The 27,717-nt window shown below is 59.0% G+C and overlaps 10 protein-coding genes across 10 annotated transcripts; 5 read left to right on the top strand and 5 right to left on the bottom strand.

The window, feature by feature from the left end:
* The first annotated feature begins 47 nt into the window (after positions 1 to 47).
* GGS23DRAFT_570313 (histone acetylation protein-domain-containing protein) lies at positions 48 to 2,423 on the top strand. Its single transcript, XM_051516505.1, has one exon. The coding sequence runs from the start codon at positions 279 to 281 to the stop codon at positions 2,052 to 2,054; it is 1,776 nt and encodes a 591-aa protein (XP_051371665.1). The 5' UTR covers positions 48 to 278; the 3' UTR covers positions 2,055 to 2,423.
* A 1,647-nt stretch (positions 2,424 to 4,070) lies between these two features.
* GGS23DRAFT_610103 (uncharacterized protein) lies at positions 4,071 to 5,952 on the top strand. Its single transcript, XM_051520311.1, has 3 exons — positions 4,071 to 4,754; positions 4,816 to 4,978; positions 5,161 to 5,952. The coding sequence occupies exons 1-3, from the start codon at positions 4,550 to 4,552 to the stop codon at positions 5,810 to 5,812; spliced, it is 1,020 nt and encodes a 339-aa protein (XP_051371664.1). The 5' UTR covers positions 4,071 to 4,549; the 3' UTR covers positions 5,813 to 5,952.
* A 746-nt stretch (positions 5,953 to 6,698) lies between these two features.
* On the bottom strand, positions 6,699 to 8,608 carry GGS23DRAFT_76721 (uncharacterized protein). The gene is made up of 2 exons (XM_051521263.1): positions 8,031 to 8,608; positions 6,699 to 7,881 (listed from the first exon to the last, which is right to left on the bottom strand). The coding sequence occupies exons 1-2, from the start codon at positions 8,509 to 8,511 to the stop codon at positions 7,172 to 7,174; spliced, it is 1,191 nt and encodes a 396-aa protein (XP_051371663.1). The 5' UTR covers positions 8,512 to 8,608; the 3' UTR covers positions 6,699 to 7,171.
* Positions 8,609 to 11,123: 2,515 nt separating this feature from the next.
* Positions 11,124 to 11,898, top strand: GGS23DRAFT_76709 (uncharacterized protein). Its single transcript, XM_051521261.1, has one exon. The coding sequence runs from the start codon at positions 11,302 to 11,304 to the stop codon at positions 11,746 to 11,748; it is 447 nt and encodes a 148-aa protein (XP_051371662.1). The 5' UTR covers positions 11,124 to 11,301; the 3' UTR covers positions 11,749 to 11,898.
* On the bottom strand, positions 11,899 to 13,066 carry GGS23DRAFT_76710 (uncharacterized protein). The gene has a single exon (XM_051521262.1). The coding sequence runs from the start codon at positions 12,882 to 12,884 to the stop codon at positions 12,048 to 12,050; it is 837 nt and encodes a 278-aa protein (XP_051371661.1). The 5' UTR covers positions 12,885 to 13,066; the 3' UTR covers positions 11,899 to 12,047.
* A 732-nt stretch (positions 13,067 to 13,798) lies between these two features.
* On the bottom strand, positions 13,799 to 16,481 carry GGS23DRAFT_610099 (uncharacterized protein). Its single transcript, XM_051520310.1, has 3 exons — positions 15,344 to 16,481; positions 15,057 to 15,281; positions 13,799 to 14,982 (listed from the first exon to the last, which is right to left on the bottom strand). The coding sequence occupies exons 1-3, from the start codon at positions 15,834 to 15,836 to the stop codon at positions 14,108 to 14,110; spliced, it is 1,593 nt and encodes a 530-aa protein (XP_051371660.1). The 5' UTR covers positions 15,837 to 16,481; the 3' UTR covers positions 13,799 to 14,107.
* GGS23DRAFT_76629 (uncharacterized protein) lies at positions 16,482 to 17,609 on the top strand. Its single transcript, XM_051521260.1, has one exon. The coding sequence runs from the start codon at positions 16,657 to 16,659 to the stop codon at positions 17,518 to 17,520; it is 864 nt and encodes a 287-aa protein (XP_051371659.1). The 5' UTR covers positions 16,482 to 16,656; the 3' UTR covers positions 17,521 to 17,609.
* An 806-nt stretch (positions 17,610 to 18,415) lies between these two features.
* On the bottom strand, positions 18,416 to 23,202 carry GGS23DRAFT_570286 (P-loop containing nucleoside triphosphate hydrolase protein). Its single transcript, XM_051516504.1, has 4 exons — positions 22,624 to 23,202; positions 18,952 to 22,531; positions 18,773 to 18,860; positions 18,416 to 18,701 (listed from the first exon to the last, which is right to left on the bottom strand). The coding sequence occupies exons 1-4, from the start codon at positions 23,032 to 23,034 to the stop codon at positions 18,539 to 18,541; spliced, it is 4,242 nt and encodes a 1,413-aa protein (XP_051371658.1). The 5' UTR covers positions 23,035 to 23,202; the 3' UTR covers positions 18,416 to 18,538.
* A 628-nt stretch (positions 23,203 to 23,830) lies between these two features.
* On the top strand, positions 23,831 to 25,427 carry GGS23DRAFT_610089 (HIT-like protein; the record flags this gene model as incomplete). The annotated part of the gene is made up of 2 exons (XM_051520309.1): positions 23,831 to 23,954; positions 24,037 to 25,427. 2 exons carry the CDS (start codon positions 23,831 to 23,833, stop codon positions 24,882 to 24,884), a joined length of 972 nt encoding a protein of 323 aa, XP_051371657.1. The 3' UTR covers positions 24,885 to 25,427.
* On the bottom strand, positions 25,281 to 26,912 carry GGS23DRAFT_570280 (uncharacterized protein). The gene is made up of 3 exons (XM_051516503.1): positions 26,051 to 26,912; positions 25,816 to 25,913; positions 25,281 to 25,727 (listed from the first exon to the last, which is right to left on the bottom strand). Exons 1-3 carry the CDS (start codon positions 26,484 to 26,486, stop codon positions 25,719 to 25,721), a joined length of 543 nt encoding a protein of 180 aa, XP_051371656.1. The 5' UTR covers positions 26,487 to 26,912; the 3' UTR covers positions 25,281 to 25,718.
* Positions 26,913 to 27,717: the final 805 nt, after the last annotated feature.

The following is a 27,717-nucleotide window of genomic DNA, read 5'->3' as shown; positions in this document are numbered from 1 at the left end:
CGCAGATACCCATAGAAATCTGCCCTGGTTCCCGCCCCAGATTCCCTCCCACGTCCCTGACAGCTGGTTAGCTAGCTACATTACAGTCACCCCTTGCATTCCTCACTCCTCCGCCGCTCCCCTTCCTTGTTCCCTCTCCGCATCATAATGCGTTGCGACTAATTCGAACGATCCGTCATATTTGGATTGCCCATGTCATTGGCCGTCCATCTCTCCGCGCCTACCAAGGCCTCCAGCTTTCGTCTTTCCGGTCGTTCTCCTCCTCCCTACCCAGAATCATGTCCAGTCCGAAGCCGCCTCGAGGCGACAGCGATCGCCACGTCGATCCTAGCCCACTCGTCGCCGAGCTTGCCAAAGTCTTACCCAACAACTGCAGCTTCACCGTCCACCATCTCTCGACGCCGCCGACTCCCACCGGCCCTCTCTTCCTCCCCTCCGCATACCATGCTACCTCTACTTCGAAAGCATCCGGCGATAGTCGCGCGCCGCTCAGAGAGCTACGGCCGAGCAAGCTCCTCAAGACCTACTGCGAACAACATTTCTTGACGGTTTCCATCGCCGCCGAACAAGGAGTACCGTCTCGTGGCCAGGTCATCGTCCTCGGGCTGGAGATTTACATATACACAACTACTTTCTCGACCATCATCTTCGTAGCCAAGGCCGACTCGACCGGGTACCTGAGTCTCCTGAACCTCCCGAAAGATTCTCCCTCTCCGATTCGCGAAGTTACAACATGTTTTCTCGCCTTCCTAGTCGCCAATCGAAAGCGCCCAGCCAAGCAATTAGTCGTGAATTTGTTTGCCCGATCTCAGTCGCAGTACCTCTTCCCGGGGAGCGTGAAGAATGACGGCAAGCATGTGCTGGACGACAGAGGTCTCGTGAAGTGGTGGTGTCGTGTGTTCAACACGCTACTTGAAGGCGACGATTATTCGGAGACGAGAAGGCCCTGGGATGGCATACACGGTTACCTAGTCATACCCGGGTTGGACAATTATGAGACCCGAGCTTTTCTCCCCCGAAGCGCCCTAGCCGCGGCCAATTGGACATTAGGCCACCCCTTGGAGGAAATATCACCATACACGAAGGATCCAAACACTTTCGGCCGTCATATCCACCCTAGATCTCTCATACCAACTTTTCCAGACGATCCCAAGGCGCGTTTCGTCGAAGAACTGGAGGAATCGACTTCGGAAAAGATCAAATTGGCAAGCGGGTGGAAGACGCCGAAAACCCTAGAGCAGTTCTGGGAGATGATGGCATTTCGTCAGGAATGCTCCAGCGGGAGGTTAACTGGATTCATATGGATCGTTTTCGAGCCTCAAATCACGCCCAAGATACTCCCAATACGCTCTGCCACGGGCAGCCTCGCACCCAACACAACATCCGACCCACCCACCGATGGCCAACCGCCTCCCGCCACATCGCGGCCGAGCCAACAGAACCCTGCCAAACCGGCTCGCGAGAAGCCCCGACGGAAGCGACGGGCCAAGAAGACGCTGAAAGGCCCAATTATCACCCGAAAGCCCCAGATCAAGACGCAGCGGGCCCAATTTCCCAAACTCACCGAGACGCCTTACTATTACTGGCCAGAGAAGGGGAGGGGCCAAGTCGTCCTCAACGACAGCAACTACAAGAGGGCCGTCGAACTACTCCTCCATCTAGAGTTTGGAACGCTGAATCAGGCGATCGCGAGCACGGCGCGGTGGACGAATGAAGTGAACACGGGCGAGAATTGGGCTTTGGAGGTTGTAGGCGAGCGAACGGTCCCCGCCCCCGCGCCGTCAATCGCGAATGGGGCCGTGAATAACTTGTCGGGCGCGGTACGGCGCAAGCGTGGGTCGGATGGCGACGACTCGAAAGATGCCATCTCCTCTGGGGGAGCGGTTAACACACTGGGTGGGGGACTTGTCCGTAAGAAGGCGAGACTCGATACCTGTGATATAACGGAGACATCTACGGAAACCCTCGGCCACGATCCACCTTCGGCCACGATGGAATCTAGCAGCAACGTCCTCGGAGCTGGTTTGGTTCGTAAACGGCCCAAAGACGTTTGATTTCTTCCCGGTTTCTCCCTGTCTCTCTCTCTCTCTATTTAGCAGCGGTAACGTTTTATGGACATGTGGTTACAGGAGGCTGGTGGCACATCAAGATGGGCGTTGGATTGGCAAATAGGAATGGAGAACGGGATGGGAAGGGCCTGTATGCTACTGTGTTTTATTAGCACTGGGCCTCGGTGCCTTCAAGCAGGAGGGAAACATACCAAAAACCAAGAACAGCATGAGACCCAGGAGAGGTCTAGGCAGGACCTAGCACAGCGACTGACATGTTGGCTCTCATGTCGGCGATTCACGCTTCAGCATTCGCACCCAGAGTAATTAAACCCAAACATATTACACGCGGAACCCCCAGGTCCGGGTGCACAAGTCTTACGCCCACCTATATCTACCCTCCAAGACGCAGTAACTCCTTTATGTCCGTTGGTACGAGATGCCGGGTTTGGAGCCCAGTTCCGCCTTGGTCACCTGCGCTTTTGTGTAAGGAACCGACGCTGGAGCGTGCTGCGAGCAGATCCGCCCGAATCCCCCTCCACCGTACACGCGTTCGAATACATGGAGAACATATCTCACCTAGGAAGTTCCATGATCAAGTCTATCTATAATTCGCGGAACGTCAACAGGGGAATGGGGAGAGAAGCAAAGAAAAGAAAAGCAGAACCCCCGATTCTCCACCCCAAAACAGGTCACCGTCTGATGCCTACCATCCGCTTTAGCTATGCTAGAGACTTTCAGGCTGTAGACCACGATTCCAAAGCCTCTCAGGCAGGCAGGTCAAGTAGTGATGGGGGTGATCCAACCGGGTTGATCCATCGCTCGAAAGGGCTAGACGCAAAGGAGTGCGAGGAGAACGCCGATTGGTCGAGAAGACACCGGCACTGCCTATTTAAGCGGTGGGGATCCCGGCTGCTAAGTCTTGGCCTCAGTCCGGACGACTTCCCCCTTTCAACCCAACCCTCTTCTCAGTGAGGCCCGCCATTACGGTGATTACAACCTCTGCAAGTGGCATGTGTATAGGCTTGAAGCCTGTGTCTACAAATCTCATCCTTTGTTTTCTTAACACTGCTGTCTCAGCAGCTTGCGGCAAGCCTGCAAATAGAAGGGGAAGGGGGGGGAGGCTGTGTGAAGAAAGAATACAGTAGGCAGGTATATGTATTCCAAGAGTCCCCCATGGTTTCTACTAGTGCTTCTAGATGATCCAGGTGATCAGGCACCATCGGCGTGTCTTTTTGCCTGCCGTACAAGGCGGTCACGCTTTAGAAGATACTACACATCACATAGTAGCCACCCCTTTCAAAGTTGGTTTGGCGGGACCCTGAAAGCGCACCTGGCACTTGTCTATCAGCCGCACATTCCGCAAAGCTCTCTAAGTGACGTCTAAGATGTGATGGTTCACATCTCAGGTCTGCTACATTGGAAAGCACTTATCTAAGATTAGGATGCTGCCATGTGTCCCCAGCACTCACCCATCCCCTACCCTCGTTCCCCCGGATACAGAAATCCACAGACACCCTATGCCTACGCATACACAAGCACACGCAGGACGTACGTAAGTAACACCCTGTGACAGCCCTACGGGCTGAGATGTCTTCCACCACGCCTGCCCACATCGCCTCCTCGATCCTATCCTCTGGTGCCTGTTTCCCCTCGGGTTCTTGTCTTGTTTTGATGCAACGTAGCTGCCGATTCATCACAGCTATCAACACGTTAATTTATTTACTGAGCCCATCTATCCCCTGAGACCTCTCCCTCTGCCTCCAGACTCTAGACCAAGCAGTCTATTTCATCATCACCAACTCTCTCTTTACTTATATGCTTCTTGCGGACCCCAATAGCATTCCTAGGTTTACGCCTAGGCACTGTGTCTCTCAGCACTAAGCCATCGTATCGACCTCGCCCAGCCCCTTCGAGTTTGTCTATTATATCGATCATGACACACACGGGTGTTGAATACCGGTATACTGTGCACCAGGGGGACGACAGCTCCTATCGACATCTCGCCATCTCGCCGTCGCCTTGACGCCCTCTCATCAAAATAGTCTCCCCTGGCGATTTGAGCTATTTGCTCTAACTGCTGGGCGATCTGGAACCCTACCCATCTGCCCACAACCCCAGACTTTTCTCCCTGCTGTGTTGATTCCAAAAATCTTTCCTCCTCCCTCCCTTCTTCATCAACTTGACTTGCCAGCCTTCAGCGGGAAAACACCAAGACACACATCACATCTCCATCCCCATCTTCTACCACCTCGCAGACTTTGATATAGCTCTCCTTCCATAATCTCCGCTCTCGTCTCGCTCCGTTCGTCTCCAGGTAATCTCGTTGTTCGGTCTGTCCCCCCGTTCAAGCCCCCGGCAGTTTCTCAAGACCCGTCAGCGACTCGAGGAGCACGGCAGAGCCCTCTGACCACATACCCGGCCCCGACCCTCCCACAGCCTCTTCCAGAAGACGCGTCGCCCCTCGGCATCCCCTCATCCACGCGTAATTTACAATAAAGATGCCAGTGATTACCGCCCCGACGCCCGCCGCCGAGCAGGGCGTTGCCCTCTGGGCGCCAGAGATGACGGCGTCTTCGGCCGGCGGCGGTGCCGCCCCCGACCCAACCGAGGGCCCCCACCCCGTCAAGTACCTCGCCCGGCGCCGCGGCGCCGAGGGCCCCTGGGTCAACGGGAAAACGTGCGGCTGGAGAGCCGGCGTCTCGTGTGAGTGCAGCCTTCCCCCGCTCCGGACGCCAACGTGCTGACACCCCGTGCTCGCGCGCAGCTCTCCCCTGGACGTGCGGTGGTAAGGCCCACTGCGCCACCGACTCGCACCACGTCGTGGCCTGCGTCGAGGGCACCCTCTCGCCTTTTTTCTCTGTCTGTCTGGACCACGCCGCATCAGAGGCTGGCTCGTGCGCGCGCCTCGGCACATCGACTGGTTGCTGGTGAGTTCCCGAGCCCTCCATCTCCTCTCCCTTCCCGCTCTTCCCCAGATGTCTTTCCCCCCCTCCCCCGTGCCCCTTTCTTGAAGTCGGGGCGCTTCCCAGACCGATAGTCCATGGGGGGGCAGTTCGTTCCGCCGCCCGGTAGACGCAGAGACCGCTGACACGCCCCGCCCGCCCTGCAGCACCGACGCAGAGCACGGATTCTGCCGCACGTTCGTGTGGACGGGCGAGCCGGTCCGCTCCATGTACGGCTGCTTCCGCAGCGCGGACGTGGTGACGCTGCTCGACGTGCCGCAGTTCGTGCTCGACGCATCGTCCTCCGCCGCCCCCTCCAGCACCTTGACCCGGCCCAACTACGGGTTCACGGGCGGCCACGCCAGAGCAGTGCCCGAGTCGGACCTTCTGGTGACCGTCGGGGGCGTCATGTTGGGCCTCATTTGCCTCTGCGTTGTCACTGTAGTCTGCGTACTCTGTATTCGGCGCCGCCAGGCCGCCCCCAACGCTGCCCAGGCCCCCGTCACCAACGGCGCCCCCGTCGCCCCGGCCCCAGCCCCGCAGGCCCCCGTCCAGAACGCCCCCCCCGCCGCCCCGGCCCCAGCCCCGCAGGCCCCGCAGGCCCCTCAGGCCCCCGGCCACCACGCCGCTACTACTGCCCACGTCTCCCACGGGCCCGCCGCCGGCCCTCCGCCCCAGGCACCCCAGCACGAGGCGGCCGCAGCGGCGCCGGAGGCCGTCGAGCTCCAGGAGCTGACGTCAGAAGGCACCGCCGTGGGTCCTGCCAGCGGCGACGACGGCCACGCCAAAGACAACGAAACTTCTCGCGACGCTAAGTAAGCGCGGGACAAACGGGGCGGTCCGCTCGCGGTGGGCAGAAGGAGTTTCTTATTTTTTTTCTTTTTTTTTTTTTCCTCGCGTGTGCATTCGACGACGATGACGCGACTCGCTGCTTTCCGAACCGCGGTGCTGAGGAAGCACAGCGTTGAGAGCAACAAGGCCTCAGAAAGGAGAGACGGCTCTAATACCGGACATGGACGAACACAGAGAAGAGGGGGCACTGGAATGGCAGAAGAAGCACTAGTTAATCGGCACTAGATCGGCTTCGTCGTCCGGGACGTGCATGGTATTAATTGAGGAGGAGACCGGACTCTGCGAATCGACCAGGAGACCGCGCAAGCAAGGTTCCCTGCTATTGGTCGCAGATCCGGAAGCACGGCATTCTTGTATGATAGACCAGGCATGCCTATACATTTGCGGACTCGCGAGAGTCACCTTGGCGTGTACGATGCTCTAGACCAGGAGCGAAGAGGGTCGAGGAACTTTGCACCACCGGCCGTATAGCATTCACTCAGGCCGTGTAACAATATATTATACAGCGACAGATATAAATACACAGAAATCATAGAAAACAAAAAAGGGACGACACGTAGATCTACCCATAGAGAACAGCGACGGCGTAGACGTGTAGACGGCGGCGAGGAAGCGCAGGGGGGGAACTTACTCTGTAGAATTGCCCGGCCCACGTGTCTCCAATACGCCCGTCTATCCTGCCAGCACAACGCTTGACACGAGTCCTGCTGCTAGCCAAGCCCCAGCAGAGGGTGAGGCCTTGTCGCGTTCCCCGTGCGAGCAAACCCCGACCTAGCTTCAGGGGAGGATGTGCAACGGGATGGCGTGAGCAGGGATATATATTTCTAGATCCTTATAAGCAGCAGCCCCTGTCCTCCTGTGCGTGATATATGCAATCCCCCCAAGTTCCTTCTCCCAACCTCCCACTCCCGCCTTTGCTCCCCTACTCCTTGGCGCTATCTTGGTTCTCTATCTAAGATATAGGGCAATGCTCTCCCCGTCTACAGGAAGTATTTCGATTCCCGTGTTTGGACAGAACGAAGAAACGGCCCAAGCACTATGTGGTATTTCTTTTCTCTAATGTTTTGTCTTCCTCTTAGCGATATGCTGGTCGGACTTGAAACCCTCCCCTCGCTTTCCCCCCGGGTTTGCTTATGCATATGCACACATGACTTGGTATAAAGACGAATAAAAGGCACGTTTTGCCGTCCTCCAACTGCCACGTCCAGGTTTTTTTCTTTCTCTTTTTCTTTTTTTTTGTTGCTTGCATACTTGTCTTCCAGCCGAGGACATGCTCTAAGGAAGATGGATTCGCACGCGAACCGGACATCATAGGGTGCTTTTCAGCTACTGTAGGTTGACTGGCGTGATGGCCGGTCTGCCAGCCAGCACGGCCAAGATGTTACGCATAGCAAGCTCCTCGAAGCCGACGTGGGTTTCCACGGTGCCCCCGGCATTGTGGCAGGTGAGTAGGGCTTTAGAGCGGGCAAATGCGAGCAGGCGCGGGTGGACGGCCGGTTCGTCGGCGTGGACATCGAGGGCGATGCCTGCGAGCTGCTCACGCTCGAGCGCGTCCGCGAGCGCCTCCTCGTCGACAAGTGAGCCGCGCGCAACGTTGACCAAACGTGCACCGGGTCGGAACCAGCTAAGGCTCTTGGCGTCGATCACACAGCCAGCAACTGCGGGTGCGCACAACACCACACAGTCGGACACGCGTACCAACTGCTCGAGCGAGGGGCGAAAGCTTACACGTAGTTTCTCCTCTAGTGCCGCCGGCTTGCGCTCCACGTCAAAGTAGGCAACCTCCATGCCGAAGGCGGCGTAGCACTTGTGCGCTATCTGCTGTCCGATGTTGCCGAGCCCGACGAGGCCGAGGGTGGTAGCGCGTAAGTTGTGCGACTGCGCGGTCGCGCTCGCATGGCAGTCCCGGAACGCGGTTTGGTCGGGCGCCGAGGAAATGCAGTACGGCAGGACGCGGAACGTCGAGACGATCATGGCGACAGCAAAGTCGGAGACAGCTTCTGCGGCGGCGAGGCCACCGTTGCAGTAGACGATACCTAGACACTGGTATTAACACTGAATTATCTCAACGCCGAGCCCGTTCCCTACCGCCACGGAAGGCATAGCTTGTCCAGCTACCGACCGGGGTGTCTAGAAAATGGCGCCCCTTTCCCGAGACGGAAGAAGCAATGGAGAATCGCCGCACCTTTTTCAGCCAGCAACTTCGTGTCGGCCCAATCGAAGCCAGCGCCAGCGCTAGCGAAGACCCTCACGCTGTCCGGCAGCAGACCGATGAGTTCGGCGTCCCAGTTCCCCATCTCGCCTCCGGTACCCCAGAAGGGACGGAAGATGGCGACAAAGTCGCCCCAGCGCTTCTCGCGTAATGCCTGTACGAAAGCGGGTCGCTGGCGCTCCTCGGCGGAGGGGCGAACCACGTCAAACTCGGCTGCGAATTCCTGGTACGTTTGCAGGTTGTACCGAACGGGATCGCCAACGTGCAGCACGACGGGTTTTTTGCCAGGAGCCGGAGATGCCGACGCAGCCGCGGCCGTTGTCGCTATTGTTATCAGCTTCGGGGGGACAAGGGTGCTACCGGCGATGCTAGAGCGCGCAACACCCGGTACGGGGGAAGTGGAGCGCGGGGTCGGCGGCGCCGTCGGCATCGGGGTGTTGGTTGGTTCAGCCATGCTCGCGATGGTTTCGTTGAGCGATGCGCACCGGGCTAAATGCTCTGTATTGTCTGTCTCTTTCCTCTCTTTCTCCCGATCTTTTTTTTTTCCCTTCCCTCTCCCCTATCTATCGCTTTGCTAAGTACGCGCGCACAGATGGGACTACTTGATGGGAGATAGCAGCGTGGGAGAGAATATAATACACAAGCAGAATGAGAACAGTCTCAACCAGCAAGGCGGTGGGACCTCGAGACCAACAGGATGGCCGGCCGTTAGTCGGACAGCAGAACAAGTTTGTTTGCGTGTATGCGTCAGCGTGTCCGTGGCTGTCTGAGGTGTGGTGTGTCCGTCCAGGTCGAGCGATCGTCGCGTCGGAGCAGAGCGCTTCACCGCCGAACCTGGGGCCTTGGCCTTGGAGAAATGGCGTGCCGGGAGTTGTAAGCCGTGGTCTAGCTCGATTCGACGTGGTGTGGGGTGGCCTCCGTCGCCCAACGCTACCTCGTAATCAAGGCCTAGGCTGAGACGGGCATCAGAGATAGCTAAAGGGATAGGTACCTATGGGTATGGGCTTGTAGTCGTATGCATGGGTATATACGACCGAGCCCTGCCGTAGTATTCAGCTAGCCGGCCTGCCTGGCAGTCGGCGAATTCCCTCGTCCTCGACGGCGGCTGGTCGACGGAGGCTGAAATCGATCTACGAGGTTCCCCCCGAGCTGGAAATTTCCGCAGATATCTGGACCGTAAGCGAAGGTGGAAGCGAAGACGGGCGAAGGCCTCTCTTGCTGAGCAACCCCGGATCGTGTCCACGAAACGACGGTACGGAGATCAATCCGGAAATTCTGGGCCGAACACAGACATATAGACGTGAGCGGGAGCGAGAGGAGGACAGCCAGGCTGGCGATCGTTAGCAAACATCGTGGGGGGAGGCGAAGATGGAGAGCGCAAGCGGAGGCGAAGTGAGGGCGGAGAGATATGGCCCTATCTCACTCGCCTGGGCACACAGTTCCGTCTGCCTGCCTCGCCTCCCCCTTTACTTGTTATTGCTTAGGTGATTCACAAGAGGGAGAGAGTGAAAAAAAAAAGAAAAGAAAAGAAAAAAGTGTGGAGAAAGCGGGGGTTGGTTGATTGGCCCAGGCGTTCCCATCTTCGCATTGGTGCCTGCCTTAGGTACCTATTACCTACCTACCTGCTTACCTGCCTTAGGTACCTGCTTATAGGCAGCTCATGTATGTACCTACATACCTGGTAGGTAGGTACCTCCTAACCTAAGAGCCAGGTACCTAGGTACCTAAGGTGCACAGCAATGGTCTGGTCGCCCTTGCGGTGGGTCGCAGTCGGGATGCCGTTCTAGGCAATGCGGGGTGATCGAGCGGCTCATCCCATTGGCTCGTCCGGGATCCTGTAGCCACCTGTCGGCTGCGGGGGCCGCCTGTCTCCCACTTACTGCCACATGGCCGTCGAACCGGTGGAACCTGTCAAGCCTGCCAGAGGCAGGCAGCTCGCCTACGTATGTAATTGCTACGTTATACCGCCGACCCTGCCACGACTTACCTACTACCCATTACTATCCCTACTATCACTACCACCACTACTACCACTACTACTATCCCTACCCTAACCCGCCTCTATATTCCACACACATATATACACACCACACACATATATATCTAATCTACCGGACCCTCTTGGAATCTCCCAGCCCCGTGGCAGCCCGGCAGCGAAACCCCGATAGTAGTGCCGGATGCACGACGGGAAAACGGGACGGTCGTCCAAGAGACTCCAATTCACCCCGGGTAGGGCCCTACCTGTATAATGCATACCTAGGAGGCAGCTTGCCACCCGCCCCCCCGGGTCGCTACGACGCTGTCTAAGAGAAACCGAGTTTACCAACAGCTACATCAGCAGCCTCGGGAGCCGAGGATCATATACCTACGCAGAGCGGTTACTCCTTGCCCGTTATGGGTGGATATAGGGAAGCATTACCTAGATGAGGTTGTCACGGGTATCTAGGTAAGTCGACGAGTCTACCGTAGACACCAACATGCCTATGGCAGTCGTCAGGCTCCGAAGCCGTGGCTCTCTACGCGTTGTCATCCCGCGTCGCCTCCACCGAATGTAAAGGAGAGGATGGAATGTTGGAGTGGTGATTAGGTTGGTGAAGAATATCGTGGGGTCCTCAAGGGTTACAGGGGCTTGCGTCTTGGCCAGATGCTGGTTGGCCGAGATTGGACGAGACACAGCGCCAAGATCCCGATTCTCTCGAAACCGAGCCTCAAGTCACATAATTCTTCGAACAGAGCCGATGGGTCCTATCTTTCCTGTCGTTATCCTTTTAGCAAGGCCGTCCTAGATGCCTACCCAGCATCTACCTGCTTTGCAATCACCAAGGCCTGCCGGCTACGATTTATGATAGCACTCAACCCGACGACAAGTACCCACCTATGTAGGTAGGTATAGACCCAGGTATGGTGTATGAGCAATACCCGTCGTAAGAGGGAACTACCGCATAGTAGTGGGCGGATGGGCCTTGATCCGTACTGCCGACGGGCACTACTTTTTGATTCGAGGGGGGAAAGCAAGCGGATAGCAGACGTGCGAGGTTTGACGGTAACGGGGAAGGTGGCCCGGTCTGGTCTGGTCAGTTCTAAACTAACAGGTCTCGTCATATTTTCCTGCCTTCTCTTTTTTACCATCTTGCGCCTCGTGTAATCTCAACCAGCCATATATCGTCGCTCTTGTATATTCGCGGCGTCCTATTCCACAATCCCTAATATGGACACACCTGAAGACCGCCGATCCACGTAACATATGATCGAACCGCTCCGCACCGCCAGCAAGATCTTCAAACCGCAGAACCGCTCCCCAATCAGAGAGGAGGAGGAGACACTATGTCCGTGGCCCCGGGACGGTGGGGCTTCATTGAGCGGCATGAGCCGCCAGCGAGACAAAGGTACAACCATGTCAAGGTCCGCACAGGAGAAGAACACGCCCACGATCTACTCGCTAAGCATAATGAAATCGTCTACCGTAAGCGCATACATCTTTCTGGCCTGCTTCCTCGATCGATCGGGCGTCTCCCACGACCAGCATCTGAACGACTTCCTCGAGGTCCTGCAGATCTGCCAGAGATTGGTCCCGCAAACACCACCCATGGACATCAGACTCTCGTGCGACATCGACATCTCCCCTAGTCTCCTTCACCATCACCCAGTGCCGGAACCAAAAGACGAGACGTCCCACTCGGAGCCCACGTAGTAGTACCGCGAGAACGGGGAGGGCGATCCCGACGAAACTGGAGGACATGTCTCTAGTCTGCGTACCGATAAACTACTAAAAGGACTTGCATATATAAATAAGAAATCGCTAGAGTGGCCCCAATTGCCAACCATTTTATCCTCTTCCTTCCCCGTCCGGCATTGCGTACCTACTATTTCACAGCACTCGGATAGAAAGGAAAACAAGAGCCGTGTTCGAGAACCTGACCACTCTGTACTCCGCTATCCGCATCACGTCCCCCAGATGAAACCCGCCCAACAGACCCAGCTGCATGGTTGCTAATACATGCTAACGTCAAGATTCCCGCTCAGGCAGCGCTCAACCGGACAATTAAACCTCGGGTTGTTGACGAACGCTAAATTCATGAACTGTAGCTGATCCGGGGCTAGGCGTACAGATTTCTGGTAGTCCTCGAGGCGGTGCAAGTTGTCGGCGGCATCGGCGATGTTGCGCTGAAACGAGTCGGTGCCCTCGGCCCTCTCAAAGTCGCAGTCGCCGGCGTGGAAGGCGTCGGGGGGGAAGTCGTCTCTGTACATGAGTAAGAGAAGCCGGTCGAGGCGGGAGAGGCAGCCTTTGCCGGTGGCGGCGGCGATGACCTCGCGGCAGAGCTGGCCGGTCCAGCAGCGCCTGCCGAGGCCGAGGAAGCGCAGACCCCAGCCCAACGGGTCCTGGGCCTGGGCGGATTCGTAGAGGTCGCCAAGGGACCCGTCCGGCGGTTCGTCCAGGATGACGAGCGTGTCCACGTTCAGGTCCATGCGGACCAAGCGCTGGGGGTGGGCGCGGGCGGGGCTCTCGTCGGGCGGGCCGGTGATCCGGGCCACCGGCTTGAAGACGGTGAACTTGACAGGGTAGCGCTCCTCCGTGACAGCACGCGACTCCTGGCAGACGTACAGGGCTATCGGGTTCTCGCTACGAGACTCCCAGCCCGTGGCGTCACTTCTGTCCGGCCTGGGCCGGTGCGGGTGCATCTCCACGTGACGCGGGTGGAAGGTTTCCTTCCAGATCATGACGCGTAGCTCGACGGGGAGCCGGGGGAAGGGCCTGAACTCAGACAGCGGCTGGGGCGGCTGGGGAGGCTGGAGAGAGGGCTCTTCCGAAGACATGTTCGACTCCATTTCCTCGCATAGGGGCCTCGAATGGTGGATATGAGTGTATAGATGTAGGGATGTATGTGTACGTGGGAGAAGAAGAAGAAGAAGAGAGGCGAAGTGTATGCTCGGCGGAACTTGGGAGTCCTCGTTAGAGAGGTGGGAATTGTGAAGCTTTGTAGAAACGGGCGGCGATTGGGAAGTGGGAGAAGCGGGAGGCGGGGTCTCCTTGAGGGATATGTAGGCGTCCCATTGCGGGATGCGTGGGCGCGGAGGGCATGCGGTGAAGGCTTCAGCAGTGACATCATATGACTATGAGCCCGCCACGCCGCCGATAGTCGGTTATTGTGCAGACGGCACAGTACGAGGCGTCGAGTCGGCGTAGGGCTCATCACGCAACTCTACAGTTTACGAGCGGGCAGCGGAAACAGGTCGCGATGCGCCCGCCCTGGTTCGCTCCAAGCCATGTCTTAGCCGAATGATTGCAGCTTTCGAGAGCTGCCGAGAGCCGCCGGGTCCATCCCCGATACGCAGCCTGTCCTCCACCTACCGTATCTACCCCCTTCTTGCGACGCGCATATCGAGAGATTCTAATAAAATGAGGGGCGGGGAGAGGAGAAGGGGGGAGGGGGGGACCTATGAGAGGTGTGCCCAAACGCCAGATAGGAGAGTGTGCCCTGCCTATCGGATGCGGCGATGTTGCGTAGAAAATATATGTTGCCGGTAAATGTCTGTCGTACGCACTTATTAGATAGGTAAATATTCTTCGATACCATACCATGTGTGTACATTTATAGAATACTCATTGGTGTAGGTGTAGGTGCGTGTGTATTCGTGTGATGCCCTCCTGTCTTCATCTTCGCGTACCGCTATGGATCACGGCGCAACCGTGTAACTCCCACGGGCACGCCTCTATGCAAGCCTCCGCGGCGCTATCTGATAAGCTCGTCAATCATTACGCACACGAATATTTGGAATTAGTAACTCTTTGTAATCGCTGGTTATCCCCAGGACGCCTCTTTTCCTCCAAGTTGACGATCGTCGTCCACACGGAACAACCGGACCAAGCCCCGAGAACGCCAAGTGCGCCATGACCGCATGTCTATCGTCGGTCGGACCGTGTGATCGCAGCGCACCGTATTGCCCTCCCTCCCTTTACCGGTTTCCCCCCCTTTCTCCCTCCTCCTTCTGACTTCCTCTGCCCCTCCAACCGCCCCCCAGCCCCCTCGCTTTCCGATTTCGTCGCAGTATTACCACACGAGAAGCACCACCCATACCACCAAGCCCAGCGCGACCGCCGGGCCGCGCGCCGAGGGCAGCGCCGCGGACGAGTCGAGCGTGTGGTTGCCCTGGCCGAGCCACTCGCGGAGGTGCTCGAGCTTGAGGTCGCGGACGCGATCGAGCTCGGCCTTAGCGCCGCGGGGCTCGACGGCCTCGGAGACGGCGTCCTCAGCGTGGGCGAGGCGCGGCACGAGCACGACGCGCGAGCGGTTGCGCGCCGCGTCGGGCGGCAGCGCGGGCAGGCCCACGGCAGCGGTGCGGTCGAGCGCGGGCAGGCCCAGGGCGGCGGTGCGGTCGAGCGCGCCCTGGACGACCAGCAGGCGGCCGGCGCTGGCCAGCACGTCGCTGGTCATGGCGTACTTCTGCAGGAAGTAGTCGTTCTGGCGGCGGTAGTCGGGGGGCGCCCAGGCGGGCTCGCGGCACAGGGGCGCGTCGCCGCGCGTGAAGGCCTCGGGCAGCACGTTGCCCGCCGGCACCGCCACGTCGTTGACCGCGTAGTACGCGCAGCGGATGTAGCGGGCGGCCGGGTCGGCGCCGTCCGCCGCGCCAGCCGCGAACGACAGGTTCGCGTTCGCCCCCTCGATGCACGCCCGCGCGTCCGCCGCCCACGACGCCGCGAGCAGCGGCACGCGCAGCACCTCGCCCGTCGTCCTCGCCGCGACCGTCTTCGCCACCAGGTCCGCGAGCGGGTCCGCCGCCGGGTACCGCCCGACCCACGGGTAGCTGTACTTGGGCACCGACAGGTACGTGTGCATGGTCGCGTTGTACAGTTTCTCGTATCCCGCGGCGCCGGTAGCGTTGCCGCAGACGTTGAGGTCCGGGATGTCGCTGCCGCACGTGTTGTCTGTTCTCGCGGTCAGGTCAGCGGTCCCGAGAATAGAGGGGTGACGGTCCGGGGGGCACAGGTAGGTTACCCACTCTGAACACATCGCTGGAACTCGAGCATAGCTCCTTTTATCTTAGCCGACGCCTCGGCCGACGCGTTCGCATACACGTCGTTAACCCACTTGGCCGCCTCGAACCTGAACCGGTTCGTGTCGAGGGGGCCGAACGACCTAAGGGCTGGCGAGGATGCGATGGCCCCGTGGAACGTGTCGGGATGCCGGATGCGCGCCGAGACGGCGAGGAACCCGCCGTACGAAGCTGCGAGACGTCTCAGTTCACCGCCAACCCGAGGAGACCCTAGCGCTTAACGTTGTGCCTACCTCCGCCGTATATGACCTTGCTGTCCGCGGCCCCGGAGACCGTGCTCTTGATCCACTCGACAAATTCGACGCCGTCCTGGAGGACGTTGTCCAGCGTCAGCGAGGAGAAGGCCTCCTTGGAGGCGCTCGCCGGCTCGTAGCCGGGCGGGTAACTATTGCCCCTCGTGTCGCCGAAATAGCGGTGCTCGAGCATGGCCACGAGAGCCCCGAGCTCGGGCGCGTAGTCTATGAAGTCGCTCGTGGAGATCGCCGGCATCCCGGTATCGGCGCTCTGGACGAAGAGGATGGGGCCGCCGGGCTTGAAGTACGTGGCGTTGAGCTGGTACCGCTGCTTGAAGGTACCCGAGCCCGCATCCGGCGCGTGGTCGATCTTCTGCGTGAAGTCCTTGATGACAATGTCGCTCGTGTTGGCGGGGGCACGCATCACCGGCGGGTGGCGCTGGGCCGCTGCGACCCCCGCCAGTATGATGATAACTAAAGCCTTCGACACCATTTCGACGGCTAGGTATGCCTACGGTATGCACCTATCAACGCTGACATACAACAACTACTGGACAAGCCATCTCCCGGTTCGCGTCGAGCTTGCCGTAGTCTTAAGGCCATTCGGTAGGAAAGTGAATACGGTCAGGTAGAGCACATGATCACGATTTCGGCGCGCTACGATGTCCTCAAGGGGATTTCCCGGACGGAACTCGCAAGTAGCAAGGAACAGGAATGCATGGCGAGGGAATGCTTTAAAGACGACAGGTCCTCGACAGTAGGACGATCAGGAAGCTCGCAAACGCCGGATACTGGGCCGCCCACCTCTCAAACAGCAGATCGTAAAAGGAGTGGAGAGCTGCCGGTGGTGCTCGTATATTCGATAATCCCCTGGCCGTTCGGCTCCTTTAAGCCTATATGTATGACACGAACGGAATGGCGTGGTCTTGACCACCTCCTCCTTTTCCCCGTTTTATTTTCCTGATCCCCGCGAGCATCCCTGATCGGATACGGCATGGGGCTCTCCCAACGGAATTGGTGTATTCGTATCGACCTCCCTCCCTCGGGGCTTTTGCCACGTCGAAGCCGTACCAGGCCGATTGGGCAGGACTTGCAGAGGCGAGCGAGACATACAGAGTCCTCGTTTAAGTCGGAGACAACCCAGATCCCGTCTGACTAGACAGTACCTACGTACGCTGTTTATCCACCGTCCTCTACACTTGATTCTTTGCCTTTCCTATTTTTTTTCTATTGTTTTTTTCCTCCGGATCTGGGCCAGGATGGCGATGCGCTAACGGACCGACCGCAACGTTGTAGACTTAATATAGTGTGATATGAGCGGCGTTTCTCCGTCGACCCGTCATGCCACGGCCCACCAACGACTACACACGCACACGCACACATACACACACCCGTATACGCATTCGTACACACATACATACACCCTCCCAGCCATCCCTGCGGTGGCACACTGCAAACAGGCAGCCGTGCGACACGCACGAATAGGTATGTACGTAGGCAGAGGGGAAACCCGCAGCCGTAAAATCACGCACCCAGACCGACAAACGAACGGGGCGACATTGGCGCGGGTAGCCGCATCTGTCCTCTGGATTCTCACCTACTCCGCGGCGTCGCCACAACATCCCACTCGTGGGATTTCGAAACACCCCGTCGTAAGTCGTCCGACAGCCTCGTCGCAGCCGTCCGTGGCTTGGAACCTAATAAGACGCGAGCAGCGTCTCGGTTTAATTGCTCGAGCGCCCGCGCGCGCCGAAGTGTCGCCTCCCCTGCTCCCAGGCAAAGCGGGGGCAGCCAGCGCTTCTTCCCAGCGGTGTGCGGCGCCCCTCCCGACCGGTGAGAGGCAGGGAGCACCGCAGGCGACGCGCGCGGGGGCAGCCCCGAGCACAGCGATGCCTTGGGCCGAGCGTGCCCTCGCGCCTCCCCCCGCCGGCCTCCGGGGCGTACCTAGGTGCGCAGCAGTAGCGACGCCCCCGGTTTCGCTTCCCACGTCTGGGACTGGCAAGCCCGTTCGCCGCGCCGCGAACGCGGTCCCGCCAGATGCGCGCGGAGTGGGCCGGGGGCTGGGGGCGCTCGCGTATCTGCCGGGGCGAGCCACTTGCCCCCTCGCGCGCGCGCAGGAAGCCGGAGACGATCTTTGGGGGGGGGGGGGGGGGTGGCCTACTACGGGGGAGCGGTAGGGGCCCGGAAGGAGAGGACGCCGGAGATCTCAGGCTCTGAGTGACGTGGCTGTGTTTCTTGGTCCGCCATGCTGTGTAGATACAGCTTGGCCGCGACCAGGGAAGGGGGGCCCGCCCTCGCAGACGCACGCATTCTAAGCAGGTCCCTCCAAACAGACATTGGTAGCCGAAGACGGGGATGACTGACTGGGGTCCCGAGGAGCGGGGACCCGCGGATGAGAAGAACACAGCTACTGCTGTCGGCTGTTATGACTATTCTAACCCCCCTCCGATGCCGATGCCGACATCGCGGGTAGGTATCCCTCGAGCGACCGGCCGGCACAGCGCGCTCCATCTCTTACCCGCTTTCCTCCGTGGACCTTTCGTGCGTGCGTGTGTGTGTATGTGTGTGCGTGGCGATCTTCGTTCCGAGCCGGCACGCTGTTCGCTCGACGACGCCGTAAGGATTCTGCCGCTGGCAGGACTCGCCCCTCCGTGTTCCTGTCGACGTAGAGAGCCGCGTCCGGCACTTACACACCCGGAACGGGCGTGCGTCCCTCTCCAGCGCAGATAGGCGGCCCCCCTCCGGGGTCGACGTTAGTATTCACGTAGTCGCCTGCTTGATACACCCCGTCACTCAAAGCCGCCTGACTTGGCTTGGGGGGGTTGGAGTCGCCTCGTGGCCCTGTTGGCAGCGCCAAATGCGAAATCCTCATCATTAGCAAGCTTCGTTGAGGAATTAATTCTTACCTCGTATATAATTCGTGACCCACGAACAGGAGCTGAGAAGCCAGTGAAGTCACTCTAGGAGTTGCAACTACCCAGTCAGCCAGTACGAGTTAGAAGCAGTTCAGTCGCCTCTTCGAGAGTTCGCGCAGCAAAGCCAGGACGTTCCATGGCGATCAAGGCTTCAAGGCTGCAAGGGAAAGCGTTGGGCGGGGTATGAAGAATAGTATTCAAGCCACTTTATTCTATTCCTATTGACAGAAGGGGAAAAAAATTGCCCCAGCCCGAGACATACACCTACTACCCCTGGGCATCAAGCATCTAGTCCGTCTAGCTCTATAAGTTTCGCCACCATTTTAATCACCTCGTTGCTGCGAACGTCTACCCCCGGGTCGTTGATTTTCATGGCGATGATGTTGTCCACCATGCCCCTGAGCCTCGAGACGAGGACGCCGATCCTCGCCCAGCCTCGCAGCCTAGATCGAGAAGACGTCCTCCGTTAGTTACCGATCGAGGAAGAGCACGCCCCGAAGAGAAGAAGATATACCGTAACCAGCCGTCGACCACGAGGCCGCGGCCGAGAGTGTCGAGCTCGATGGCTCCTGCGAACATGAGCAGCGTGAAAGCATTGAACGCTATATACCGCGGTGAAATGGTTAGCAACCCACAGGACGCCCTCGCGTGCAGACCAGACGGCAAAAGTATACGAGGGGAGAGACCACGTACGAGTAAGGTCCCGGATGAAGATTTTGCTCGTGGAGATGATGTTGAAATAGGACAGGAACGCCGCGTTGCCCGGGAAGCCCTGGCTATCGTGCAGCGTGCTGCTGGGGTGGATGAACACCCGGTCGTTGTCCTGCGTGTAGTACTTGATCGTCCGGGCTTCGGGGTCGAGCTCTACCGCCCCCGACATCGACGACGCGAACTTCTTGTCGGGAAACCGGATGCGTACAATCTGCGGCGCAAAGGCCGACGCCGTGAGAGCGCGCAGGAGGTGTAGAGGTGCTTGGCTGCCGGCGGGGCGGCTCTCGTATATGCCGAGCTCGGCGAGGGCCGCGCAGTATTGGATTCGCGTCGCAGATATGTCTACGAGAGTCTGGTACGAGAGGAAGTTTTCGTCGCAAAACTGTCGCAATTGTCTCTGCGGCGTTCTCTCTTCTGACATCGCATTCCACTGTTGATAGGCTCTCAGATCCGTGAGCAGGTCGCCGTCGCCCTTAGAAAAGCGCATGCGCGCGGTCTTGGCCTCGTCTCTCTTGTCCGGTGGGGATACGAAGGGACTCCTGGTGCTCAGAATGGAGGCGATGGCCACGCTCTCGTCGAGACACCCGAAGATGGCACCGTATATCATGAGCTTCCCGCAGCGAAGGTCGGCGGGGATCATGGCCAGCTGCTGGCCGAGCGCGGTGAGCTCGTCACCGTCCAGCGCACCCACCCGTTGCAACATCTTGACAGCGTTCTCGACCGCCGAAATGGCCGGCGGCGTTGGTGTTCGCCCCAGAAACCCGGCAACGTCCCTAGTTCCCATGGCTCGCACCGACAAGCAAAGCTGTTCGAGGGGAACGCGTCGGATTTCGGGCTCCGGGCGCTCCGCCATGCGCTCCTCGAGGTTCCTTGTGTACAGCTTGTAGCACTTGCCGGCCTGGACTCTGCCCGCGCGACCGCGGCGCTGTTTGCAAGCGGCGCGGGAGGCCCACGTCTCCTCGAGCTTGCGCATGTTGTTCTGGGGATCGAAGCTCGTCTCCTTTACCTTGCCCGTATCGATAACTGCGACGATATCGTCGATGGTAATAGACGTTTCCGCCACGTTGGTGGCCACTACCACTTTCCGTTTTCCGTGAGGGGGGCTGGTGAACACCCGCCGCTGCTCTCGTGTGTCGAGGGAGGCGTGGAGAGGTAGGACGTGCAGTGACGAGACAGACTTGAGCTGGGCGACGGTTCGGTTGATCTCTGCGACACCCGGCAGGAAAATAAGGATGCCTCCCTGCTTATTGCTCTGATGTAAATCCGCGTCAAGCACTTTTGCGGTCTCAACAAGCAACGAATAGTTAATGCGCGAGCCGAGTCCCTGGATGATCTTGTTGATCGGATCTTGGGCCCCCTCGTCGCCGCCACTCTGATTCGCTTGATTTCTCCCATCAAACATTGCCTCGTCCCGATCTCGGCCCCGATCTCTATACCTGTCCTTGTCCCCGGAAAAGCCTGTCATCCGGATGATATCGTCGAGGTAGTAGTCATCTACCGGGAAAGTACGCCCGGAAATCTCGACCAGCCCGACTCTCAGCTGTTCCGAGGTGAAGTAGTCCTGGAAAGTGGCTGCATCGAGCGTGGCACTCATGAGCACGAGTTTAAGATCTCTCCTCTGTTTCAAGACGTCACGTATGATGCTCAGAAGGAAATCCGTGTCCAAGCTTCGTTCGTGAACTTCGTCGATGACTACGTGGCTGACATCAGCCAGCGACGCAATCACGTCTTCGGTCCGTCCGCCCGAGGTTTGCAGGCGTCTCAACAGCACACCGGTAGTAACAAAGGCTATCTTGGTCTCGGGGCTCGTTCTGTGCTCGCCGCGGATCGAGTATCCCACCTCTTTTCCGAGCGGCGAACAACGCTCCTCGCTAACCCGGTCCGCAAGGCCGAGGGCCGAGATTCGTCGCGGTTGTGTGCAGATGATGCTGGCAGCGTCCCCGTATCCCTTGCTGTAGAGATCATCGAGGATAAACTGAACGGACTGTGTGGACTTGCCTGATCCCGTCTCGCCGGCAATTATGGTGACCTGGTTCTCCGAGACGGCACTGACAACTAGTTCTCTTGCTTGCCACGCCGGTAGCTTCTGGCGCTGGGCCAGCATTTTCTTCATAGCAGGGCTTTCTTGCCGTTTCTGCCACTCGGCCCTGCTCCCCGCATTCACCCTCCAATATAGCGACTTCGGATGCCTAGTAGGTTTCTGTTTTACGGGGACGACACGGCGAGTCTCTGCTGCGGTCGATGCTACCCCGGATATGTCTCGAAGCTTACCAGGGTTTTCGATGATAGAGTTGATATTTTGCTGAACCCAATCAACTGCGAAGTAGATTTTCATGGGCTCTTCGCGTAAATGCTCGTCGAGATAAGCAAGTGTCCTCTTTAGAACACTCAGTTTTATGTAGGAAGGTAGGTCCGCGATCACAGACACGATGACTTCGGCCGGATATCGAGGCGACCTACGGAACTGCGCAATCGTATCGATGTCCTTCTTGGAGCCGTCTCGGACCGAATCAATCTGAATCTGGCAGAGGTCGTCGGACGGGCGCTTGAACTTGTCACCAAACACAGACGCGAGACTCTCCATCTCGTCGTTCCAGCACTCCTCTGGGGTGTTGAATATCAGGGGCTCTTCCGGGGTAGGATTCGTCGAGACAGGGTCGTCGCCGCTAGAAAGCAAGAACTGCTGCAACGCCTCCGCAGCGCGTCCCTCGTCCCCGGAATTCTCGTCGTACAGTTTCTTGCACAGCTCGGCGGAGTAGCCGGATTGGGATAGCCGCTTTACGGCCGCCTCGCGCCTCAGGTCCTGCGTCGCGGCAACGGTAACACCCGCACTATAGCTCCCCGGCAGAGCCCACTGGGGCAAGTCGTCCTCGGGTACGTGTATTAGCAGCCACTCCAGAGCCTCTTCGCCATCCTTGCACTCGTCGACTGCCTCCTCCACGTGGCTCTTCCGGAAGCCAGATTGGGTAAGCTTCTTGACGACGGCATCCTTCTGGTCGTTCGGCATCTCAACCCCGTGGGGGTTCCAGATGACGCCGCGCCGAAGGATGTCCTCCAGCTGCGACCGCGTCTTCCTGCCCATTTCGATCTTGGGCGCGGTAGCCCATCCTTTCATGTAATTCGAGGAACCCGAAGAGTTGCCCTGGAGAACCAGACCAGCCGCTCCGGGCATGTTCTTGGCCTTCTCCTTGATGGCCTCCTGTTCCTTCCGCTTCTTCTCGGCAGCGGCCTCGTCCGCCTCTCGCCGCTTCATCGTGGCGAAGGGATCCGCGTCGTACATCCAACCATTTCCCTTCCTCCCATCCTCGGCCTTGAGGCTTTCGAACTCTTTCCACAAGGACCTGTAGTCCGGGGGAAGGGTTGTATGTATGTTCTTCATACTACAGACCCTGAATAGCGCATACGTGGCTGCGGCATGCCTGGCCTCCAGGGGCGTCGGCTTGCTTACTAGGTGCTTGTAGTGGGGAGGAGGTTCGAACGGAGGGAGCTTCTGGATCTCCTGGGTCTTGGGGTTTCGCGCGCTGAGCTGCACAGAGCTCATGAAGTTCTCTGAGCGCTTGTACTAGATATATGAACAACTTAAGTATTAATATGAACCAAAACTGAGGATACACGAGGGCGAGCCGCGCTCGGAGCAGGAGCAAGGCCGCTTACGATTTTGTAGTCGGGCTTGTCCCACTTCTGCCTTTGGCAGTGCTCCGAGAGCAAGTTCACTGGCAGTTTTCCGGTCCAGCTATGGCCACCGACGATCTGCTTCACGGTGGGCTTCGGCGGGCCTGAAGCCTCCGCGGCGCCGTCGCCGTCGCTAGGCTTTTTCCCTCCAGCATTTGGGGGACCCCCTTGTCCGCCTCTCCTACTCGGCTTCGAGTCAGTAGTAGAATTTGTGAAGACTATGAAGTCGTCGTTCTGCGAGTTGTTATTCTGGCTGGCGCTGGTGCCGCCTGTAGACCTAGATGACGAGGTCTTGGACGACGAGGTCACTGACGACGAGGTCATGAGTGACGAGGTCATTGACGATGAGCCACTGGAGGGCGCTGTGGCCTTCCCTTTCCCTTTTTTCGCCATGTTTAGCCATTTGTAGCTCCTGTGTGCCTTGTCCGCCTAGGGAGAGATCTCGAAGGGCTGCTGGCTCTGTAGGGGGGGGATGAAAAGGGCGAATATGTCGAAGCTGACGAGGTTCGCGACTATTTTTAAATGGAAAAAGTCCCTGACTCGGGGACATTGCCGACTGGCTTGCCTGGACTAGGAGGTAGGTACCTAACGGGCAGCACCCAACCTGAGGCGTCCATATCTTGTATCTAGGTACCTACGGCTATTCGAATCCCGCTATCTGCGCATCTTTCAATACAAGGATATCGTTAGATTAGTACATGTAACAGGTATAGCTATATCTGCATACCGCGGTTATTCCCCTATCAAGCTCATTCCCACCTACCCCTACCCCACCGCTTACATCAGTACTATCGTGTACGAGCTACGACAACATCGTTTTTTTTCTTAGTAGCTCCTCAACGTCGCCTCCAAGCCCGTCAGTTTTCGTACGCCCTTTCGAAACGCACACGGGAACGGGAACTGGCTTACTACTACACCAGGTACGCCGACGTGGATCTGGGGCGTCGATGTAGTAATACCACACCTAGTCACGCACCGGAAGGCCCTGGCGAATCCGGCTCTATTTTATCCCCGCGTCCTGTATAAACCAGGGCGACTACTACGTCTTGCCCAGCCAGCGAAATGCGGGCGGCCCAAGCAGCTGCCTCGACCTCCGCTGCCGCTGCTACCGCTACCGCCTCCTCGTAACCGTCCGCCCGCGCGATCCTTCCACGCTACGTCTTCTTCTTCTCGCTCGAAACGGAGCGCCATGGCAGCCAAGGACGACGACGCCCAGGACGCCATCACCGCGGAGGAGATCTCCGGCACCGCTCCCGCTCCTGCGCCCGCGCCCGCCACCAGCGGCACTAGCCAGGGCGCAGAGCGCAACGCATGTAAGTCCCCGCCGCCGCCGCCCGCGCCGCGCACGCGCACACCCCGTACATACCTACGCAGCACGCCAACGCCGTATTACAGTCACCGAGCTCATGGCGCCGAAGCCGGCTCGCGCGCAGACGCAGACGCAGACGCAAACGCAAACACCGCGCGACATCCCGGGGCCGTCGTTCCTGACGCGGCAGGCGCTGGCGGCGACGCGCGGGCCGCTGACGCGCTCGTTCAAGAACCGCGACGGGCTGGGCGCGTACACGCACGACCCGGCCGCGTTCCCGGCGAGCCGGGTGGTGTTCTACGACGACGACTTCGTCGCCATCCGCGACATGTACCCGAAGTCGAGCCTGCACTGCCTGCTGCTGCCGCGCGCGCCGCGCAGCCGGCTGCACCCGTTCGACGCGTTCGGGTGCGCCGCCGACGACGGCAGCCCGACGCCCGACGCCGCCGAGGCCGCGCGCTTCCTCGCCGCCGTGCGCGGCGCCACCGCCCGGCTCGCGCGCCTCGTCGCCGCCGAGCTGCGCCGGCGCCACGGCCGCGGCAGCGCGGCCGAGCGCGCGCGCCAGGCCGTGCTCGACGGCTCCGACGACCCCGACCAGCAGCTCCTCCCCCCCGGCCGCGACTGGGAGGCCGAGCTGCTCGTCGGCGTGCACGCCCACCCCAGCATGAACGACCTGCACGTGCACGTGCTGGCGCCCGACATGGTGTCCGAGTGCATGCGCCACCGCAAGCACTACAACAGCTTCCGCACGCCCTTCCTCATCGGCCTCGACGCCTTCCCCCTCGCCCCCGACGACCCCCGCCGCCACCCCGGCCGCGCCGGCTACCTCGACACCGACCTGCGCTGCTGGCGCTGCGGCCGCAGCTTCGGCAACCGCTTCAAGCAGCTCAAGGACCACCTCGCCGACGAGTTCGAGCTCTGGAAGAGCGAGTGACCCGCCGCCGGACGAGGCAAGGAGAAGGGGAAGGGGGGAGAGGGAAGGAGTGGCGATGACCTGGGAGAAGACTCGATGCAGATTGCCTGTAAATCGCCCTGTACTGGGACCTCGACTGCCTGATATCGCTCAGCGCGGCACCAACGCTCAGAGCAGACAGGCTCGCGCCGCGCGTGAGATCCCGGCAGTCGTCTAGCAATGATCATGTTCAGAGGCGGGAGGTGTATGATTAGGCACGCAACATATCGGCCATATCGCCCTCTACGGAAGGTAGACCCCCCAATGAGCGGGTTCGCGCCCAGTGTGGGAGGCATCCTAGGCTAGCATATCCCATAGAGAAGTTAGCGGCGAGAACTGCAGAACGCGCTACGAACCGTGAAGAAATAAAGATGAAGCGGCGACGTGATCAAATTCGTGTATTCCGTCTACAACCGACGTGAAGGGCCCGTTAACTAAATCAGATAAGAGAGCACGCGTCGTGATTAACCGGGGTCATCACTGCTTCTGTCACTGCTAAAATACGTGTACAAGCCAGACTTCCGATCCGCAACGCCAAGCCATTATCCTCGCCCTCTGGCTCTCTCTACTCTCTCTCTCTGCTATCAATGTTACTCATATGCCACACCCACAGCCAACCGAACGGGCCTAAGTGCGGCGTCAATGCTCATTTTCCCATCGAAAGTCGATACAACTTGACATCGACAGGCCTCATCGCACGCCTGCATGTCAATGCCCCAGAGCGCCGCGAGAGCCTCTCGTAGGCGTGCCGCTGCCCGTCCAAGGGAAAACACTGGATAGGAGGCCTCTGAGATAAGAGGCCGGCGGATCAGGGTTCTAATCGTCCTACAGTGGGCCAAGGTATTAGTAAAGGACCGGATCCGTATCGTAGAAAAGGGGGAGGGGAGCGACGGGGAAGGGATAGGTTCTTTACTTCTTGAAGGGGGCCCAGGCTGCTGTCTTCCGCCGCATCGTCATCTGGGCTACCGACGGCGTTGTCCATGGCGACGTCGTCATCTTCGGCCGCGCCATCTACCCGCACCACGCAGCAATGGTTAGCAAGAACTAGCTTTACGTAACATCGGGAAGGGGGAGGGCGAGGGGGCGCCACAGCTTAAGCTAGATAGTGACCCATTTGCGTTCCGCGCCCAGGAGGTGGCTGAACTCACCACCTTCGAGCTCGTCCTCGAGCTGCTCATTGATATCCTCATCGGCGGGCGCGTCCTCCGCGGGCGCCGGCTCACTCTTGCGCGGTCGGCCACGGCCTCTGCCGGCGCCAGTCTTAGGAGTGGTAGCCTTTTTCGGGGTCGGGCCAGCCGAGGAAGCCTCAGATTTGCGAGGACGTCCACGGCCGCGTCCGGTGCCGGGAGCGCTGGTGGTCGTGGTCGCCGGCTTGGCCTTGGCTTTGGGGGTGGCGGCCGACTTGGTGACTTTGTTGTTGCCGCTCCCCGGGGGGCGGCCACGAGGACGACCAGTAGGGGCAGGCTTCGCTTTGGCGGCTACGCCGTTCTTGGGGGGACGGCCGCGACCGCGCTTGACCGGCGGAGTATCATCAGCTTCAGCAGCGGCGCTGTTCTCCTTGCGCGCAGGTCTAGTGGGCGCCATTGCGATCGCGGGCGAGAGGGTCGCTAGAGATGAGCGTGGACGTGGGCGTTACGCGTGCGTGATGGGGGGGGTTGCCTTAACAGAAGGGAGATGGGGGGATGGCCGGGTGTGGCGAGAGAGGTGGAGAGAAAGGAGAGGAGGGCGGGACGGATTGTTGGTGCGAGAAGGGGGATTAAAAAAAATGAGAAAAATTTGGGGGAAAAACTCTTTGTAACGGTCAGCGGGGGAGATCACACAGTTCGTGATCGGATAGATGCTTAGTTTGTTGATGGGGAGGGAAAAATAACGAAGGGGGGGGGGGGGGGGAATCAAATAAAATCAAATAAAATCAGTCCGGGAAAATGAGAAAAGAAAAGGAAAAAAATCCCCCCAGAAATTCCAAGAGGGTCGAGAACGACTCAGGAGGTACCTTACCTTAGGTACTTTAGCTTAGGTGCCTTACCTTAGGAGGTACCTGCCTCTCAACCCATGGAAGGCAGGGAGGAGGAGACAGGCAGGTACCTACCTATCTACCCAAGGTACCTAACCTACCTACTGTATTGTACTGTGTAGGAGGTACCTGTTGGGTTTGGACGCGTACCGCCAACCTTGAGGGGGCAGCTTTCGCGCGCGTGTTCGATGTTTATCAGCGCCAGACTGCTGGAGAGTACTTAGGTAGGTAGGTAGGTACCTCGTACTCTGGCTCCCAGCTCCTGGCTCCTGGCTCTCACCGTTCTCTGCGTCTCCCTCCTCCGCTCCTGCTGTCTTGGGTGCTCTCAGTAGGTAGGTATATATGGCCCTGCCCGCCCCTTCCCTCCGTCGTACACATCGCGTAGGAGAGACGCGGGGGGGGGGGGGGGAAGGTGCCAGCGCCAGGTGAGGAAGCTAGTCATTCCTGGCGAGCGCTGGGTTCAGGTACCTACCCCAGGCGCCGGGCTGGCAGGGCGGTGGGCGGACACGCAAGTCACCGGTACCTCCCGAGCTCGGGGCGAGAGGACGAGGAGGTACCTGCAGTATGGGGTTAGGAGGTAAAGGTAAGGTACCTAGGGAGATAGGAGGGTACCTCCCACGGCAAGTGAAGTTATGATGACTACGTGCGTGCATCAGGAGGCATCTAATGCCAGGCAGGTTGTGTATGGGTTGTGTATGGGTTATGTGTGGGTTATGTATCCATCCGCTCATGGCCTCTGTTATACTCAGATATCTCCCTTCTTATTCGCGCCTCCATTTGTGCTCCCACCCATCCAACCCC

This window comes from Durotheca rogersii (assembly GCF_024521655.1).
Source record: "Durotheca rogersii strain YMJ 92031201 chromosome Unknown GGS23scaffold_11, whole genome shotgun sequence".
Taxonomy (NCBI): Eukaryota; Fungi; Ascomycota; class Sordariomycetes; order Xylariales; family Xylariaceae; genus Durotheca; species Durotheca rogersii.
Note: the sequence above shows the minus strand (reverse complement) of the source record. Positions and strands in the feature narration are given on the sequence as shown.